The sequence below is a fragment of the Electrophorus electricus genome, chromosome 18 (genome assembly GCF_013358815.1).
Source record: "Electrophorus electricus isolate fEleEle1 chromosome 18, fEleEle1.pri, whole genome shotgun sequence".
In the NCBI taxonomy this organism is placed as follows: domain Eukaryota; kingdom Metazoa; phylum Chordata; class Actinopteri; order Gymnotiformes; family Gymnotidae; genus Electrophorus; species Electrophorus electricus.
In genome coordinates this window covers 4,730,152-4,751,199 of record NC_049552.1, presented here as the reverse complement: position 1 = coordinate 4,751,199, position 21,048 = coordinate 4,730,152, and the positions used below count along the sequence as shown (strand labels likewise).

General features: G+C 48.8%; 1 protein-coding gene across 9 annotated transcripts in view; it reads left to right on the top strand.

Annotated features, from left to right (window-relative positions):
• Nucleotides 1-21,048, top strand: part of prdm16 (PR domain containing 16) — a 185,812-nt gene that overhangs the window by 39,020 nt on the left and 125,744 nt on the right. For 8 of the 9 annotated variants that reach the window (XM_035536254.1, XM_035536253.1, XM_035536259.1 and 5 more), the window contains exon 2: nt 19,363-19,712. In XM_035536254.1, the coding sequence (XP_035392147.1) occupies nt 19,363-19,712 (350 nt within the window). Of the gene's footprint in view, nt 1-1,464; nt 1,534-19,362; nt 19,713-21,048 lie in introns of those variants that run through there. The other variant, XM_035536256.1, reaches the window with a different exon arrangement.

Genomic DNA, 21,048 nt, shown 5'->3' with positions numbered 1-21,048 from the left:
CCGCGCAGCTGATCCTTAGCCCTGTAAACCCGGTCAGCCCCGGGAATTAGAGGGGGATTAAACCCCTACCAACGAGAGCCGCACTTGAAAAAATATAAGGGGGAGGGAGGTGGAATGCACAGCCCACCCAGGAGGTGGAGAAGAGAAGAGAAGAAGAAGAGAAGATAAGAGAAGAGGAGAAGAAGAGAAGAGAAGTCAAGTGGTCATATGATGAGAATGAAGAGGTGTTCCTCTCCTTCTCTTTAGAAGCCCCTCACAGCATCTACAGAATGTGTGTGTGTGTGTGTATCACAGTTAAATGATTTTAAATCTGTGACACAGTTTGATGAGTAACGTCAGCCATAACCTCTGACTGTTTACTGTTATTGAATCTTCTTCCTTCACTCTCTGTACACCTTCCTCAAATGCCTCCACCTCCGCATTCGTTCTTTCTCTCCCTCTCTCTCTCGTTTCTGGCTGCGAGGTGGGTGAGCTGAGGGAGATAAAGACACACAGATCCTTTGGTGTGTGACCAGGCCTGGCCCCTGTCATCACAAACCCCTCGTTGTGCCTGTGAAATCCTCTCTCCACCCCCACAGAGACAGAGAGAGAGAGAGAGAGAGAGAGAGAGGGAGAGGGAGGGAGAGAGGTGGTTACACACGGCCATGTGAGGAGTGTCATATGGAACAGCTTTAGTCTTGAACTCCTGTATCATCCTATCAAAGGAATGCTGGCTGGGGTCTGGAGGGCTCCACAAAGCTTCCTCGTGTGTGCCAGGAGACAGAGTCATCACACACACACACACACACACAGACACACACACACACACACTCACACACACACACACTCACACACACCTATACACACACATACACACACACAACTATACCCACACACACACACACACACACACACACACACACACACACACACACACACACACACACACAGACACACCCAGACACACATACACACACACACAGACACACACACACACACACACACACACACACACACACACACACACAGACATCCAACTGAGATGTCTTCAAAGGAGATCTCATCCTTACTCCAGCCCATAAACTCATTCTCATTCATTCCTCATGGCGTCCTTGACCTCTGACCTTGGTATCTAGAAGACAGTAGCAGTCAACCGCTATGGAAGGAGGCTGATGCTAATTAGATGCAGGTGCGAACGCACCTTATGTTTCTCTTGGAACAAAACACCTGGGCTGTTTGGCTCGGCCCGGCTCAGGGGCCCTTCTTGTGCTTGACCTCTGATGTGACCTTAGCCTGGGGCCCGTGATCCTCTCACACTCGGCCTATCTTTACCACAGTGACACTGACATTCTTTCACGTTAGCAGCATCGACCAGCCTAGCCCCTATCTGAGTGAGTGTGTGTGTGTGTGTGTGTGTGTGTGTGTGTGAGAGAGGGAGGGAGAGAGGGGTCGAAAGCTGCTATTAGTGACACTAGCTCGGTTAATTGGTTGCTGGGGTTGGTGTGTGCTGGAGGCATTGGAAAGCAGGGCTGGATAAGACGATGTCGGCGTTTGGTAAGTTTCTCTTGTCGACACGCAAAGCTGGCTCGCTCTGTACATGCCATCGGGTGCCGGTTTTATGGGAGGTATGTGGTGAGCTGCAAGCATAGCCTTGAACTGTGCTAACCTGTGTGTTTAGGTAATAAAACCTGACTACGGGTGTTTGTAAGTGTGTGTGTGTGTGTGTGTGTGTGTGTGGGGCGGTGGGGTGGGGGTTCAGAAACCCTTTAACCATATCCACTGAGTCAGTCAGTGTCATCCTTGCAGTGGCGTGCATACTCGAAGGTCTTTCATTTTGTTCTCAGTCAAACCAAAAGCAGATTATTGCAGTATAATCAGCAGCAGTGACCTGTGTGATTTAGACTTCTGACTCATACACTGCCTGTCCTCCCTCGACAACAAAATGAATGGAAGTCAGGGAGGCCAAATGAAATTTCTTTCTCTCGCTGTCTGTCTCTCACTTCCTCTCTCTCATTCTCCCCCATCTCTCCCTCTCTCTCTCTCTCTCTCTCTCTCTCTCTCTCTCTCTCCCTCTCTCTCTCTCTCTCTCTCTCTCCACGCCCACACCTCGTTTTTTAATCTCTGTCGGCGGCTGTGTCCAGGCCTGTCTGATCCGAGCCGAGCTGATCGGTCCTCTCGTGCCGTCCTCTTTCTCCACCTTGGCTGGATCGCCTTTAACCCCCCCCCCCCCAAATTTCTCCCTCCGCCCCCACCACCTGGGCCTGCGGTGAGCGTTCCATCCGGGCTGACCTCTCAGGAGGCCTTTCGGGGCTCCGCACCGTGGCAAAGAGCAGCTCTGCCCCCAGGTAACCCCTAAACCGCCCACTGAAGCTATCCTTCTGCCCTTTCTCCTGGTCCCATGACACACCCGGCCTCATCGAGGCAGCTCAAGGTCTGAGCAGTGGCAAACTGGGACGGACACTGGGAAAAAGAGAGCGAGCGACGAGAGAGAACATGGGAGGCAAATGAATAAAGAGGGGCTGTCATTTTTCTCGTTTCCCTCTCGTTCTTCCCTGTCCTTGTATCCCGATTCCTGGTTAATGTCGAGACTGATGAGCTCAATTTGGTACCGTTACCCCCCTCTGCACGATGATTAATAGGTGTGTGCGATGGCGTCGGCCCGCTATCTTCCTTCGGCTCGTCGCCGGAGCGTCCGCCCCACTACCCCCGAGTCGATGACGGAGGCGTAGCGGTTTGCAAATGAAATGGAGAGCGCCCCAACGGAACTTTGACACCTCTGTTATGTCTCTCTCTCTCTCTCTCTCTCTCTCTCTGTCTCACTGTATCTCTCTCTCACTCCATTTCTCCTCTGTTCCCCCTCTTCCGCTTGCTTGTTAAGTGTCCTTCCCATTTGTTATGCAAATGGAGTGGCAGAGGGGACGACATCATCTCCAACGTGCGATAAATATTTGATCAAGCATAATGGGAGCTGTCGAGGCCGTCTAATTGCGCCATGCGTCGTCTGAGCGAAGGTCGGACGTGGCCTCTGATCTCTTCCCCTTGGTTTCCGTCTGCCGTACTTGCTGCTTCCCGCACTCCATGTCCTCTCCCAGTTCCCAGGAAGTGAGCTCAGGCACAGGCCGGAACGCTGCTGAATGTCCCTCTGAATGTCACACCAGAGACAGAGAGAGAGACAGAGAGAGACTCTGTGTCCTTGAAACCGTCCTTTCCCGAGCACCAGACTGCGTTCCCCTGCCACTCTTCGATAGGTCACCGCCCCTTTGTGGCACACATCACATCCATCGTTCCTGTTTTTTTGCTCCAGGAAAGCGCTGGCCCACAAATGCAAGCTGTGCACATGACTGTGCATGCTGTGAGGCCAGGACTGTGTGGCCAGGACTGTGTGGCACGACGTGACTGTGGGCAAACACTGTGCTGACACAGTGACCAACGAGTTCTGCTGTTACACCTTTACCTGTGTTTTCATGTCTGTACCTTTACCTGTGTTCTCACGTCCGCACCTTTACCTGTGTTCTCACTTCCACACCTTTACCTGTGTTCTCACTTCCACACCTTTACCTGTGTTCTCACGTCCGCACCTTTACCTGTGTTCTCACTTCCACACCTTTACCTGTGTTCTCACTTCCACACCTTTACCTGTGTTCTCACGTCTGCACCTTTAACTGTGTTCTCACTTCCGCACCTTTACCTGTGTTCTCACGTCTGCACCTTTACCTGTGTTCTCAGTTCCACACCTTTACCTGTGTTCTCACGTCCGCACCTTTACCTGTGTTCTCACTTCCACACCTTTACCTGTATTCTCACATCCGCACCTCTACCTGTGTTCTCACTTCCACACCTTTACCTGTGTTCTCACGTCCGCACCTCTACCTGTGTTCTCACGTCTGCACCTTTACCTGTGTTCTCACGTCCGCACCTTTACCTGTGTTCTCACGTCCGCACCTTTACCTGTGTTCTCACTTCCACACCTTTACCTGTGTTCTCACGTCCGCACCTTTACCTGTGTTCTCACTTCCACACCTTTACCTGTGTTCTCACTTCCACACCTTTACCTGTGTTCTCACGTCTGCACCTTTAACTGTGTTCTCACTTCCGCACCTTTACCTGTGTTCTCACGTCTGCACCTTTACCTGTGTTCTCAGTTCCACACCTTTACCTGTGTTCTCACGTCCGCACCTTTACCTGTGTTCTCACTTCCACACCTTTACCTGTATTCTCACATCCGCACCTCTACCTGTGTTCTCACTTCCACACCTTTACCTGTGTTCTCACGTCCGCACCTCTACCTGTGTTCTCACGTCTGCACCTTTACCTGTGTTCTCACGTCCGCACCTTTACCTGTGTTCTCACGTCCGCACCTTTACCTGTGTTCTCACTTCCACACCTTTACCTGTGTTCTCACGTCTGCACCTTTAACTGTGTTCTCACTTCCGCACCTTTACCTGTGTTCTCACTTCCACACCTTTACCTGTGTTCTCACGTCCGCACTTTTACCTGTGTTCTCACTTCCACACCTTTACCTGTGTTCTCACGTCCGCACCTTTACCTGTGTTCTCACGTCCACACCTTTACCTGTGTTCTCACTTCCACACCTTTACCTGTGTTCTCACTTCCACACCTTTACCTGTGTTCTCACGTCCACACCTTTACCTGTGTTCTCACTTCCACACCTTTACCTGTGTTCTCACGTCCGCACCTTTACCTGTGTTCTCACTTCCACACATTTACCTGTGTTCTCACGTGCACACCTTTACCTGTGTTCTCACTTCCACACCTTTACCTGTGTTCTCACGTCCGCACCTTTACCTGTGTTTTCATCAGCTGCGGCTAACGCAGCTGCTTTATGGATCATTCCCAAATCGGCATGACTCGGAAAACAAATTCAAGTTCACCCTCTTCCCGCAGTCAGTAGATTGGCCAGTCGTGGAAGCAGATTATTGGAGGTAGAAATAAAAGGTTCTGAGCATTCTGGCTCGTTTCCCAAGATACGGTTTGTCTGAACATTTGCTATTTTCTTTGGTGCCAGAAAATACAGAATTAAATGCTGATTCGAAACAACTTGGAGCTTTCAGTAAGGTTATTTGTGCATTTGCTTTCTATTATTTAAGTTATAATAACACAATTTAATTTTTTTAATGATTGTAAAAGACCCAGCTTGACATTAATTACTATCCCATCATATTTTCCATTAAGCGCTGCAAAAACTAGAGCAGCTGAATTCAGCTGTGTCATCATATAGAACAAAAAGACGTACTCTTAGCTTTTCAGCCTCACTCTCTTCATTTCTTCCTTAAATCTGTTTGCATGTGAAACGCATGAAACGATACTCAGCACTGCTTGTCATTGCTTCCCGGGGTCCTCGCACGCTGCATGTGGCGCGCACGTTTGTCGGGACAGTGCCGGGGAGTGTTTGGACAGGCTTTAATTGTCTGTCCGCTGCGTCCAACGGGGCGTCTCCGTCCAGCAGCAGCACTGTCTTCAAATCTATTAAGTGAAGACAAAACAACTTAAGTGAATGGGAAGCAGATGATCAAATAGAAGAGGTTTTTTTTTTCCCTGCAAACACACAAAAGCAGCAGGAATGTGGTGTGTGTGTGTGTGTGTGTGTGTGTGTGTGTGTGTGTGTGTGTGTGTGTGTGTGTGTGTGTGTGTGTGTCTGCGGGGGTGTCCACATAATGAATAGGCAGTGTACACACATGCATAAACATACACATGAGAGAGAGGGAGAGAGAAAGAGAGGAAGAGAGAGAGAGAGAGAGAGAGAGAGAGAGAGAGAGAGAAGCAATATTTGTCAGCAGGAGAATATGGAAGATTTCACGTGTATATATATATATATATATATATATATAAAAACATGTGAGTTGTGGACCATAGTGCACAGGATCCAGAGTGAAGTGCCGTGGACGCCCCTGGCTGCTGTTAATGGCTTGGGCCGTGTGTTCTGGGAAGGCCCTGGAGTTTGTGCTGGCCTGCTGCTCGTGCTACTTTCCCTGCTTCTCTTCCACACGGCTGGAAGGCACTCGCTGCCTGGCCGGCCCTCAGGGCTCGGTACCTGCTGGATTTATTGGGCCAGCGCCCAAACGGACCAGAGCCTTGGCGGGGGGGAGGAGACGGGCCGCAGCGAGCACGGCTGTCGCGTTCGTGACTAATAGGTCGCCGCACGGCTGGCCCGTCCCTGGAGAGGGACACCATATTTGGGATGTCACGAGGTGAACAGAGGCGCAGATAACGGAGACAAAGGAGTGGGTCGGCTCGGATTACGGAGGGGACCACCTCCGTTAAAGAGCGTCATTTGTTCCCAAATCGACCTGATGACCTCCCTAATTACTAGCCAATTATCTGGAATTCGGGGCAATTCGCTGGCGCTTTAACCAGGAAAATTGCCTGTCTCTCTCCCCGACTGCTCCACTCTCCAGCTTGTTCATCTCTCTCAAGTTAAAGACATTATTTATGCCAGAGAACAAGGCCCCGGCACAACAAGGGTCCTCGCAGCTAATAAAGTCACATCCTATAGCCTGTGAATGTTAATTAAGTGTAGCAAAAAGTTGCATCATTAAGCATTACAGACAGTGGGGCCCTGCATACTAACCTATTGCATATCATTTCATTATTTAAAGAAATTTAAAGGGGACTGGAAATGATATTCCAACAACATTAGCTTTATATATATATATATATATATATACACACACCATGCAGATTTTGTAAATTCAACAAGTTGCAAATAATTTACAGTCTTCAAACAAGAGTAGCATTTATTAACAGATGCCTAAATATTACAAACAAAAAGTACAAGTTTTAAATATAAAAATTAGGATCAATTATTATTCAACCCCTAGGTTTAATATTTTGTGGAATAACCCTTGTTTAACAATTATAGCTATTAATCGTTTTTTATAAGCCCTGATTAGGCCGGCACAGGTCTCTGGAGTAATCTTGGGCCACTCCTCCATGCAGATCTTCTTTAAGTTGTCTAGGTTCTTTGGGCATCTCTTGATCTTGAGCTCCTTCCACAAGTTTTCAGTTGCGTTAAGGTCAGGAGACTGACTGGGCCACCGCAACACATTGATCTTTTGCCTCTTAAACCAGGCCTTGGTTTTCTTGACCGTGTGCTTGGGGTCATTGTCCCGTTGGAAGATGAAATGAGGACCCATCTTAAGATCTATGATGGAGGAGTGGAGGTTTTTGGCCAAAATCTCCAGGTAAGCTTTGCTATCCATCTTCCTGTGGATGTGGACCAGATGGCTGGGCCTCTTGGCTGAGAAGCAGCCCCACAGCATGATGTTGCCACCACCATGCTTGACTGTAGGGTTGGTATTCTTGGGGTCGTATGCGGTGCCATTCTCTGGCCAAACGCCCCGGGTGTGGTCGGCACCAAAGACCTCGATCTTGGTCTCATCAGACCAGAGAACCTTGAACCAGTCTGCCTCGGAGGCCTCCAAGTGATCATGAGAAAACTTTAGACAGGCCTCGACATGACGCTTTGAAAGTAAAGGTACCTTATGGGCTCGCCTGGAGTGGAGACCATTGCGGTGGAGTACATTACTTATGGTATTTATTGAGACCAATGTCCCTACGGCCATGCGGTCTTCCCGGAGCTCCCGCCTTGTTGTCCTTGGGTCAGCCAAGCCTGCCCTCAGCACAGGAGGAAACTTTGAAAGGCTGTCCATGCCATAGAAGGTTAACAGTAGTTCCATAAGCCTTCCACTTCCGGATGATGCTCCCAACGGTGGAGACAGGTAGGCCCAATTCCTTGGAAAGGGTTTTGTACCCCTTGCCAGCCTTGTGACCCTCCAGTTTTGTCCCTGATGGCCTTGGAATGCTCCTTAGTCTTTCCCATGTTGACGATGTGTGAGTGCTGTTCACTTGTTTGGGGAGGGGCTTTAATAGTCAGAAAAGGCAGGAAAAAACAAAATTAATCCAAGCATGTGAAGCTCATTGTTCTTAATGCCGCAATTACTTCTTAATACTTGAGGGAACCAAACAGAATTCTGGTGGTTTGAGGGGTTTAATAATAATTGACCCTCTGGTAAATGTTGCAAAATTAAAAAATAAATAAATAAACAGAGAAATAACATTCTTTTTTTGCTGCAGTGCATTTCACATGTCCAGGCCCATCTACAGTCCAAATTTCACAATGTTAAGTTACTCCTAATGTGTAAACCTGCAAAATCTGCAGGGGGTTGAATACTACTTGGAAGCACTGTGTGTGTGCGCACACACACACACACACACACACACACACACGGCGCGCTCACACACACACACACACACACACACACACCACAGTCACATAACAATTTTGCCTGTTATTACTTTATCCTGCAGGAATCAGGAGGCCTTTTGCACAGATGAACTGTCCCCTCGTCACTATTAGCTTAGTCCACAAAGTGTTGCACCTTCTTGAGAATCATTTGAAGTTTTAACTAAAGAGAACAGATTCATGTTCACAGTCATGTGCCCTTTACACAGTAAACATGTTAAACTTTCTCTTTCCCGCTGAATGCTCCAGAACCTGGCTATGGTGTTTCAATAATTTAGGATAAAGTGTTAATAATGCATCTGCTGTCTATTAAGGTAGGCTAATAATCTGTTTATGATAGATTGTCTACCATTAATGTCGTAATAGGGCATGTTTTGCCTTTCCAGTTCTTACAATACCCTGTTAGTCAGCACGGCACTGCTGTTTAGCCTATGGACTGTATATCCCCTGTAGACATACGTTACTTCAAACCAGTTTATAAAATTGTGACAGTCACATATTTCAAATTCAGTTTTCCCATAACTCACTGTATTTTCAGTCCAAGGAAATAACCATTTCAATAACCGGACTTTCAAATTGTCTTGTTGCTTTTCGCAAAATCTACAGACATGCGGTGGACAGGCTTTTAAAATAACCTCATTGACTTCTCTACACATAATTCAAGGCACGTTTTGATCCTCAGCGGTGTTGCGGCACCGTGCGGTCTCACGCAGTCTCATGCACTCTCATGCACTCTCATGCACTCTGACGCCACTGACAGTTCGGCTAGCCCATCAGGCCGGCCTCCCTTCGGAGAAGCTGGCCAGACCCCCTTTCCCAGAATTCTTTGGGCCCGAGGCATTGTTCAGCCGGAGTGTATACAGCATTGTGTGGTGGCTGATTGTTCTCGGACTGGTTCTCAGGTCTGTTCTCCTGGAGACCTGGCTGCTTTGTTCCCGAGTGCACTTGTTCCCGTTCTCCCTGGTGTGGCATCTGTTTCCTGCCTTCCTTCCCTCCCTGCACAGTGAGATGGCTTCCTCTGTGGAGCACGTCTAACGCCCAGAGGCTCGCCCTGTTTGCGGACAGCGGTGAAACTCAACGGATTGATAGATTTATTGACTTATTGTTGTTTTGGCAAGTAAATGCTGAGTGGTAAGAAAAAACAAGAGGACTTGACTCCAGCATCCATGGGGGTTTCCCAGCTCCAACTCCATTAACCCGTGAACGGTTAGAAGCTTTGAAAAATCACTGGTAAAACAGATACTGCAGAAGACAGTGGCAATTACATCTCTGATGTTAGTCTTCAGCTCTGATGCTAGGTAAATGTATACCAGCCCATTGCTATGATGTTGGTGTATTTGCAATGGGATAGTTTATTCAGCCAACAATCTCATTACTATAGACTTCAGGACCTGATATTCCTGGAACAGTGTTTTATGTGTGTGATGTATCTTACCCTAACTACATACAGTTGTTACCTAACCGTAGTTTAAAGGACAGCCAAAGGAATAACGTGTTTCGTGTTTCTCTGCTTTTGGCATTGAGTAGCACTTTAAACTCCTTCTGTGTAGTAACCATGTGACCCTGTCAGAGGACGTGCCATGATATCTACTGTAGTGAGTTCTGACACCCAGAGAGAGAAACTATCCTGGATTACGTTTAACTGGGCTTGACCGTGAATGCTTGAAACCCACGCTTGAAAAAGAAAAAAATAAATGCACTAATCAAACGTGGCACAAAAAATAATAAATAATTTTGATATCAAATGCTTATCTGTTAGTGTGAATGGATGGACTGGGATTGATTTCTGTGCAGTTGATCAGTGCAGGTTGGACTTTTCTTATTACCAGAGCTCTCTCCCACACCGTGGACTCACGCTCCCATTCTTTCTGTCATTTATTGGCTCCGCTGGCGCGCGGCGAGGGAAGAGTGTAATGAATAAAGCAGGGCTCCTATCTCCTGGCTACGGGGGAGTAACCGTGTCTCCCTCCGTGTGACATTTCGTGTAACCGCCTTTCCGCAGAGTGGTCACTTCTCCATAAATGTCATCCCCAGCTGGATTAGTGATTTATGAATGCCAGGCTATGGCGCTATAGAGAAAGAGGGCACACAGAGAGAGCGAGAGAACGCGAGTGGTCGAGGGAGGTGTACAGTGAGTGAGAGGGAGAGAGAGAGAGAGAGAGAGAGAGAGAGGGAGAGGGCGGGGGGGGTGAGTGATGATTAGATGAAAGCTGAGTAGACGAAGGTCCATGAGAGAAGGATTTTGCCGAGGGCCCGGCATGCTCGTTCACTGTAGGCTCCGGCCCCGGGCCCTCAGCCCCGGGCCCTCGGCCCTCCCAGCGCCAGCTCATGCTCCTTCAGCCTGACTCCTTCCAGCCTGACTGGTCAATGAGCCAGAACAGCATGATTAGCCAACCCAGTGCTGTGGCCAGCTTATTGAGTGACCTCACCTAATTCACTTGACCTGCACGGCTGAGTCCACACACACACACACACACACACACACACACACACACACACAAGTATGTAACATAATTACGTACATGAATTAGATTATTCAATATATTTATTGCACATATATTTGTACATACATCGTATGTACAAAACCAGAGATGTGGGGAGAGATGTGTTACATTAACATTCAATAACATTCAGTAGTGTGTATTTAAGAGCAGATCTAGAGTCAGCATTTGAAGGAGAGTCTAGTTGCTGGGCCCTGTGCACCTTTTCTGTTCCTGCATGTCCTGCCCTGTAAGGAGAAGAGCTGGCTAGCTCGCCTCATGCCTGCCTCGGTCCAGTTCATCCAGCAAACAGCAAATGTCACACATTAAGAATGACAAGAATTCCAGTGTCATTTCCGCTGAAGTGGCTTGCACTGCTGGGTAATGGAGTCCGTCAGCATTTTAAAGCCCCTGGTGAAATCCACAAACGAATTTGAAAGTGCTCTTTGTTAAGCGGCCCTGAGACCGGGAGAGGCGCTCAGGTGACCCCGGAACGCCGCCATTCCTTCGCGTTCCTCTCCATCCTTTCATTCTGCTGTGCTTCTTTCTTTCCTCCCTTCCTTTTGTTTTAATCTGCTGAATTCTCCACTGCTGCACACCCCCACCCCACCCCACGTACCTTCACCCATATGAGCCCCGAGCTCAAACCACCGCCACCCTCCACCCCAATTTACTCCACCCCCCTCTCGCTCCCTGCCTCCCGCTCCCCCTCTGACAGCCTCCTTTCGCCGGCGTCCCCTGGCGGCAGCGGGTCAGTGGCACGCTAACGCTTTTGTCAGTGTGATTAATAGCATGGTGGATTGTCGTTAATTCACTGGCTAATGACTAAGAGCGGGCCCAGTCGAGGAGTAATCGGGTGATGTATAGCCGGGGAGAGCTCCCCGTGCCAGAGGTGAAAATCATTTCCCCCACTCAGATACCGTTGCAGGCCAAACCAATGGCTTTTCCTGTTAATAAAAATGAATGCTCTCTTTTTTTTTTTTTTGCTTTTCTCTTTCCCTTGTGCTGTAATTCCCAGTGGGCTGCTAAATGAAGCTGTTTTAACACAGGAGCCTCTGGGACACGGCTTGCTCAAACATAAAGAAGGTGGCCGAGGCCTTTGAATGTGTTCTTCAGACACATACAGCTCCCCTCTTACCACTGTGCCTCAGGTTTATAAATACTGTTGTGTAATATTCCTGCATGCATAATTTACATCGGATGAATATTCATGGCGAGTACCGGCGAAAGCTTGACTTCTGATAAATACTTGCGTAGCACTGCTGACCGGGTTTGATGTAGTGTGCTAGCTGTGGTCCCTCTAGCACCACTGCGGAAGTGCTTGGTTAGACAAGTGCTCGGTTACCGTTTCCGGGCGGCTCCCTTCCACCTCCCGATCTCTGTTCCGCAGAGAGGGCTGTGTAGGCCTTGCAATTAAACACCAAGACCTGCATCTCCTCTAAGTGCATTTTGGAAGTGCAAACAAATTTGAATTCTTATGGAGGGAGGCAGGAGGTGGTGTGTGTGTGTGTGGGTGGGGGGGGGGGTTGTGGTTGCCACCGGTCCAGCCGTGCGAGTCTGCCCTACCCCCAGCCCCCAGGGCAAAACGGCCCTGTGCCCGGTGATACACGCCAGCAGAGGAGACATGATGGAGAGGGGAGGGGGAGAGAGGGAAAGAAGAGGGGAGGGGGAGAGAGAGAGAGAGAGAGAGAGAGAGAGAGAGAGAGAGGGGGGGGGGGTGGATAAGGGGTGAAGTCGAGTCATGGCACAGGGTAAAAAGAGAGAGGCCCTTTCACGATGGAGTAGTGATAAAGTGGACTGCTCACCTCGGAGGGGCTGAAAGTGTGAGTATGTGTGTGTGCACGCCCATTAAAACCGCCCCACGCCTAACGTGTGCTAGAACTCGAGGCTAGTCTGTGCATTTAGGACTTATATTACGACATATATATTTTTAGAATATTATTGCGCAACTGCTATGCTGGTGAGGGAAACATACTGCTTAGTGGTGAACTGAAAGGGTTTGAGAGCAGGGATGCAGATAGCTGATAATATCATACTGATATCATGGGGGGGTTTTTGTATCTGATAAAATACAGCAATTTAATAATAAGAAATGAGACACAAATTGCAGGACTTAAATGAACATTTAAACACAGTTATTGTCTGCATGTTCTCTGTTTGCTTAAGCAGATCTGCACTCACCTGCAGTACACTAATTCTAAATAGGAGAATTACCAACTAAATGTCCACCAGTAATCAAAAACTGATACTTTTAAAAATACACAAATAAATAAATAGATTGCCAAATGCCAAAAAAACCCCAGCCAAATGCTAATTAATCAGCTGACCACTAATCAGCTGACTTTTTTAAAGATAAAAATCTAAAAAGTGATTTTTGAGTGCGCTGCTGTGTCGATGTTTTTATTTGCTTTGCTTTAGTCATGGAAACTTTTCGAGGGCTGCCATGTTTTTGCCTAGAGAGAAATGGAAACAAAAACAAAGAAACCTTTTCCTCCTTTGAGCCAAATAATCTTCAGTAGCATTTTATGAAGAGGGAGATTTGTAAGCAAGCCCCGTCTGTTTTAGTGGGAGGTGCAGTGCCTTCGTGCTGTGTGGAGCATATATCTTAAGACTGGCACTTATTAGCACACTAGCCCTGCCACTGTCTCCGTCTCTCTGTCTCTCTGCATCTGTCTCCGTCTCTCCATCTCTGTCTCTGTCTCCGTCTCTCTGTCTCTGTCTCTGTCTCCATCTCCGTCTCTCTGTCTCTGTCTCTGTGTCTCCGTCTCTCTGTCTCCGTCTCTCCGTCTCCGTCTCTCCATTTCCGTCTCTGTCTCTGTCTCCGTCTCTCTCTCTCTGTCTCCGTCTCTCCGTCTCCGTCTCTGTCTCCGTCTCTCTGTCTCCGTCTCTCCGTCTCTCTGTCTCCGTCTCCGTCTCTCTGTCTCTGTCTCCGTCTCTCCGTCTCCGTCTCTCTGTCTCCGTCTCTCCGTCTCTCTGTCTCTGTCTCCGTCTCCGTCTCCGTCTCTCCGTCTCTGTCTCTGTGTCTGTCTCTGTCTCTGTCTCCGTCTCTCTCTCTCCGTCTCCGTGTCTCTGTCTCTGTCTCCGTCTCTCTCTCTCTGTCTCTCCATCTCTCCGTCTCTGTCTCTCTGTGGCTATATCTCTTGTTCTCTTGCTTTTTCTGTCCCTACCCCACCCCCTACCCCACCCCCCTTTCCCTGGGTGATGTTTGCAACTCAATTTGGCAAATGTAAGTTAGTATTGATTATTATTAATATTTATCATGTTTCTGAAAATGTCTTTTCCCCAGTGCTATTAATCTGTCGTGTTAATAAATGTCTGTGCAAGGCCTTGTGCTGCTCCCCAGGGAGAGCGGCAGACTAGAATGGCAATCAGGAGCTCCTGACAGGAGCGGCGCACTCTCTCTCTCTCTCTCTCTCTCTGTGAGTCACACACACACACACACACACACACACACACACACACACACACACACACACACACACACACACACACACACACACACACACACACACACACACACGCTCCTGCAGGCCCTAATATGATTGTGGTAACTGATTAGGTTGTGTAAAGCCAGGTGCGAGGCCTCTTTAAGCCTTCTAATTACATGCATCTATTAAGTGCAAAAGGTGTTACAGATCTTGCCATGGATCACAGCACCAGGAGCAGAGCGCTATCTCACAGCTCCGTTTAGCTGGACTACAGCCTGCTTCCGCCACCACATCCGGTTAGTTGTTTTTTTTTTGGGGGGGGGGGTTGGGGTTGGCACGCCGCTATGTTTTTAAATCCTTTCACATATTATCGTGCTATATGGACTGGAACCTTTTTAATTTGTTTAAGTGGAAACCGCTAATCAATAGGCAAATGATTCATGTAACTGGATAGGTTTTTGCTGTTTATATTGACATGCGCCCCCCGTTATTTGCAGGAAAGACATTATGATATGTAAAAAGAAACAAGCTACTTTGGGTCATTGTTACGGCTGGAAATGTCGATTTTCCTTCTCCGCTCGAATGAATCTGATTCCGTCCTGGCAGGTGAGCCAGCGCTGCGGGACAGATAGCTCGGCAGAGGCTCCTTAGCAGATATTGTGTATCGGCTGTTCAAACAGCCCGAGTGGTCAAGGTCAGTTCCTCCGGCGCTTTCTTCAGCCAGTTTGTCCAGCACGAAGAAGAGGCCGCACACAGTCTTGAGCTTGCACCGGCCTGAGCAGTGTATACACGGAAACACAGATGATCTGTATGTGTGTGTGCGTGTATGAGGTAATGACTATTTTTTCTCGTTCACGCGTCTCCGTAAAACGAGAGTCTAAGCACTGAAAGGACGTTTGTGAACGTGGGGCTTCGGCGCCTTTCGCACGGGCGTGTGGGAACTCCCCCGCTTTCAGCCCGAGCGTGACACCCAGTCTCACACGAGAGGCAACCTCATCACTTTAAGTGTTGCTTGGAAAAAACGCCGCGCACTTTATAAGGGGAAACAGCGCGGATTGCTGGAAAGCAGATTCAGTAATGTAGTGGAGCGTCTCCATCGCCCTCTTTTAAACACATTCTTGCGTCAATGAAGGAACCATGATGCGATGGAAAAGATCGCGCAATTGCAGCCTTCAGCTCCTAGCACAGGCATGCTTGATTTTTATGGCCAGACTTTAGTATTTTTCTTTTTACATAAAAATGAGAGGCCAGCGGAGTTCTGGGTGCAGATAAAAATCATCAAAGCGTTGATTAAAGAGAAACAGGTAAAGGGGTTCCGTTTGTGGCGCTAACGATGGCAGTAATTGCATAAGTGGGACCATATTTCTGGATTACTGACTGCGCAAGCACCATACTGGACTGCATGGCACATTTAAAAAGCCTTCGTCAGTGGAGCGGCTTAACCGTTATGAAGTTGTCGCTCAAGTTAAAGTTTTTCATTGCTCATAGAGCCAGTTTTAAGAGAAAGAGCCGTTTTTCCCCTTATTTGGGCAATAGGGTTCACTTATTTGCAATTTTTGTACTCAACACATACGCAATTTTTTTTTTTTATCATGAAAGTTACTTGATGTTGACATTATCCTCAAATAGAAGAGAGTATGTTCTTAATGTAACAAAAAGAGCAAAAGAAAGAAACGGTTCCGTGACTGGTTTGCGGGGTTTGACATGCTCTGGGTTGCCAAACCCATCAGCGAAATCGTGTGTGCAAAAATAACTTCATCACCTAAATCAAAACAGTCGGCGGCGTGGAGAGCGGCGGACTGCCGACAGTGGAGAGTACGGCGGCGCGCACGGCGAGAGCGCGCGGCGTGGCCCCGGCGGTCGCGGCGCTGTACGAGAGCGCGCAGGAATGCCCCCCGCTAGCTTCACGTCTCGTTGAACTGAACAATCTGAATGAAGTGGAGGAGTTTCAGGACGCTTACCCTTACCACGTTTATTACTTTGGTCTTCGCCACTCAAGGGAAGTTGTTGTTGTAAGTTTATAGGTATGAAAAAAGTCATAAAAAAATTCCAACTTTTAATTATATATTTAATTATATAACTCATCCCATGAAAAAAAACAAAAAAACAAAACGATGCGTGTAAAGGGATGTTCTTTAGCATCACTGGACGTAGTGTTGTGTTCGCACTCGTCTTTGGAAAAGCCTTTAAAAGCAGCCCCTCAGGAGTGCTGGGAAGCTGTGTGTGTGTGTGTGTGTGTGTGTGTGTGTGTGTGTGTGTGTGTGTGTGTGTGTGTGTGTGTGTGTGTCTGTTGGTGTTCCCCGTTCTCCCAAGCAACACACAACAACAGCGGCGCCTGTTTAAAGCTGTGCTTTTACAATTTATCAAATAAATCTGATGCCTCGGTGTTGCGGTTCGGGCCGCACAGTAGTTTCCAGCAGAATAACACGCTGAACAAGCAGCCCATTGTGGACTGAGTTTGGACGAGAGGAGGACCCCCAAGGTGCGAATTAACGATGGCGGCCTGGTGTAATCAGGATAAATAGTTCAGTATGAAGAGGAGAGAAAAGCAGGACAGGGACAGAGGAGAGCACTATCTGTCTCTCACGTCCACACCCCATGGGGCTCCAGGAGACAGTGCCAAAGTAGCTCAGCCCCTGCAGGTCACAATGTCATTTATTCCCACCCAGGCTTCCCTCCAGAGTTCTCTTTCTTTTTCTGTTCAATCCCGATCTTTGAGTTGCGAGTGTGGCGAATCTCAAACTAACGATGACACAGCGCGGTAGGCGAGCGGAGCCTCTCGGTACCGTCCAGTTGCTTGTGGTGTGATGTCTTATGACTCTGCAGATCTCAGACACGTGTCCCTAGCGAGTCCCAGATCTCAGACACGTGTCCCTAGCGTGTCCCAGATCTCAGGCACGTGTCCCTAGCGTGTCCCAGATCTCAGACACGTGTCCCTAGCGTGTCCCAGATCTCAGACACGTGTCCCTAGCGAGTCCCAGATCTCAGACACGTGTCCCTAGCGTGTCCCAGATCTCAGACACGTGTCCCTAGCGTGTCCCAGATCTCAGACACGTGTCCCTAGCGTGTCCCAGATCTCAGACACGTGTCCCTAGCGAGTCCCAGATCTCAGACACGTGTCCCTAGTGTGTCCCAGATCTCAGACACGTGTCCCTAGCGAGTCCCAGATCTCAGACACGTGTCCCTAGCGTGTCCCAGATCTCAGACACGTGTCCCTAGCGTGTCCCAGATCTCAGACACGTGTCCTAGCGTGTCCTAGATCTCAGACACATGTCCCTAGTGTGCAGGGAGAAGAACAGGTACACTGCAGCGAGGATCAGCCTTGCCGTTCCATACAGTCTCACACAGTCTCACACAGTCTCACACGGTCTCACACAATCTCCCACAATCTCCCACAATCTAACATAAATTAAGTTTTTGCACATCACCAGCGTGACCTGGGGACTTTATGTCAGTTCCATTGCTTTCTTTCACACGTATGTGCATCTGTGCAAGCATCTTTAAATGGAGTATTTAATAGATTTTCCAACCCTGTCTTTGCTTGTTGAAAATTGCACTTGACGGGTCAGATGCCAGAAAAGGGGGAGGGATGGGGGGTGTAATTGTTCAAAAAACATTTTGATTCTTGCAAACAGCACCAGATAGGCCATGGCCATAAAACTTTAAAGGGAAGCTACTGAGCCACATGTTCATCTGCTCAATGCTTGGCTGGTTTCAGAATTCAGTGAACTCTGATCATTAAATAAATATAAAAGGTGAAACGTTTCTTTCCCAAGATGATGCAGAATGAGCTTTAAAGGCGTTGCACGGGTTTTTCTTATGTGACAGGACAATTTTTTTATAAGGCAGAAGGTTTTCCTGGATCAGTCAGGCTTGTTGAGTTTGGGAAGCTTTGTCAACGGCGTTAATATTTTAAATCTGCAATTGCCTGCCAGTTAGGGTTACGTGTTTTTACAACTCCCACAGAGGATGCTGGAACTATTTGATCTAACAGAAGCCTCTGTGAATATTTAGTTTGATCAACAGAAAAGGGCAATGAAGAGCTTGGCCTCATAGTACATGCGCAGTACACCACCCCCACCCCCCGACACACACACCCAGACCCGTTTACAGTAGTATCCGTCTGTATGTGAACTTGACAGGAAAAGCTTTCAAGATGCGGATCATTCAGCAAATGGAGAGATTGCGTTTCAGAGCAGTTTTTTATCCCCCCTTTCACAGCCTGGTCTGCATTGCTTACGAGTAAATAGTATTTCAATTTGAAAGGAACCTGTTTGGAGCCATAAAGTTGTGTTCTTGGCAGTGCTCACAGGGAGCCGAGTCCTTCTGATTGGAAGCACTTGTGGAGTAATTGCGGCCTAGTTAGACCTGATTGCCGATTCTGTGTTTGGATAGCAAACTGCAGTGGCGCTTCTACAAATTACACCAGAGTTCATACGTGTGTACCGGCTTCACTGTTGTGATGGAGACCGGGGAAAGCGCCTGTTGTGTTGCATGGCGCGGCACCTCCCCGCCCGCGACCCCCGAGTAGTGATGGAGTAATGATAGCACAGCACGGAGGATGGTACCAACTTGGCAAGGAAGTTGGCTTTCTCCCCAAACTAACTCTCTGGACCGGGCCACCACTTCCCAGTCCTTCTCTACAAGTGCTCAGGTTTCGCTCGTGTTGCCTGGAAACCAACCGGCCAGCTCCTAGCTATGGTCGCCTGGCTCTCACCCTCCGTAAACCGCAACCTCTACGTATGACGATCACTCCATTGGGCATGGAGGTGACTGTGGGAGTGGTTAAGGATGACTGACAGTGGCGTCAGACCGCAGGGTCACTGGGTGTTATTATTTGTAAGACAGTCAGACAGGAGACGGACGCGCCCCCGAGCGAACGGGACGAACCCAGAAGAGGTCCTGCAAAGCGCGGAACCGTCCGGAAGGCAGCGGGAGCTTAGTGTCGTTTAAGAGCCCTCAGGTTTCCCGTCTGTAGAGGTTCACCGAAGATGTCTGAAGGGACTGGTGTTCAGGGTCATTTAAAGGGCCAATTTTCGTCTGCAGTAAATGGCAGGACCAAAAATATTGAATATAATAGTAATGATAGAGTAATGCAAAAGTACCTCCAAAACTGTACATTATTGATGAAGACTAAAATGGCGCAAATAATGACCGAATTCCGTCGTGGCCGATCATGACACTAAACTGATTCTCCTTTGTGATGTTTCAGATGACAGTGAGACAGTAGATGGCATGTACGACACGGAGCTCGCAGCGGCGGCTGCCGAGAGTGCAGAGGAGGAGACGGAAGACAGCATCATGTCGCCGATCGCCGTGGGACCCGCCTCTCCGCAGCCCCACAATGAGGACTTCACCCCGAAAGAGGGCTCGCCCTACGAGGTGCCAGTCTACATTCCCGACGACATTCCCATCCCTGCCAACCTGGAACTGCGGGAGTCCTCCGTGCCGGGCGCCGGACTCGGAATCTGGGCCAAGACCAAAATCGGGATGGGCGAACGTTTCGGACCGTACAACGGACTGCAGAGCGCCACAGTTAAAGAGACCACTTACGACTGGGAGGTAGGTGACACGCATAGAACAACTGCTGCTTTCCAGAATCACGTGTTAAGGCTCTTCAGTTGTCATGCGATATACTTATGCACGGCGTAATAAGACACAGGCCGCTCCTGGGCCTGAGGTGGAGGTAAGTGAATCCTTACAGCGACTAGCTTGTCCTCCGTGGAAAGGACGGACCCTCGGAGCACAGTAAATGCGTTCAGCACGGACCCCGGGCCGTGGTTGCGCTCGTGAACGTTCGGTTTCTTCCTTCAGCCTGTTTCCTGCTTCCATTCGATGCCGTTCGCCTGATTAGCAAGGATACGGTACTTCCCACCCCCTGTGCCCTGCATCCACTACAGAGTGCACGCATTTGGTCACGCCACACAATCCAGGGCCCGGGAGAAGCAGGGCTAGTCATTTTCATTTCAGCGTGACATCGGAGGATGTCGAAGTTGCTTCAGTACGCTTGTTAGTGTCCTCTTTGACCACACCCCCTCCCTCAAGACACAACAGAGGCTCCCTTCTCGGACTGTCACACACACACACACACACACACACACACACAATCTGTTACACTCAGAGCGTAATTATATATTACGCAGGCAAGACATTTACTTTAGTGAACTTTTATTAAGGTTGAAAAACTAGCATGTTTCAGTTCTTTTTTCCTGTAACATTTCCTATTTAGGTAAAGCTTACGTCTAAAGTAAATGTTCCTGTTAAATGAGATGTTACAGTGCGTTGTTGATTCTGGCCCCGCGGGTAGTGACTCAGGTGGATGCGTCAGGTCAGTTCGGCTGCCCTGAAAGGGACGTGCGTGTGAGCGAACCCTCCACGGCACTTTTTCTCCTTGTTATTGCTCAGGACAGGTTGTTCCTCTTCTCAAACCTTAATCCCTTTCCTCCAATTCCAGTCTGCTTTCTCCATCCACCGATCTGATTCATGTGACATTTCGTAGGCGCATGCTGAGTGTCTAAAAAGAAAAGAAAAGGGAGAACGAGGAGAAGAAAGAGAAGGAGGGGTTGGTGTTTAGACTCTCACCGCATCCAGGGCACGGCTCCCAAACCTATACGCTCCCCTCTCGCCCGCGCTGGCTTGGGTTCGCCACTAATGGCGCTCATCAGGCCCCGAGCCCGAGAAAAGGCTTGTCTGCGTGTCTGCCTGACACCACGCTCGGATTTCAGGCCCGATTTACGCGCTTGGGCACTTTCGTCGGACTTTTTATGCGGAAAGCTCTCAAGGCTCCACTTGACAGCGTAACGATTGACGAGGAGCCCGTCTACGAGACGCTGTTCGCACAATCACGTACAGGGACCCGCCGACGCACGCACACACACACACACACAGAGCTCCCACA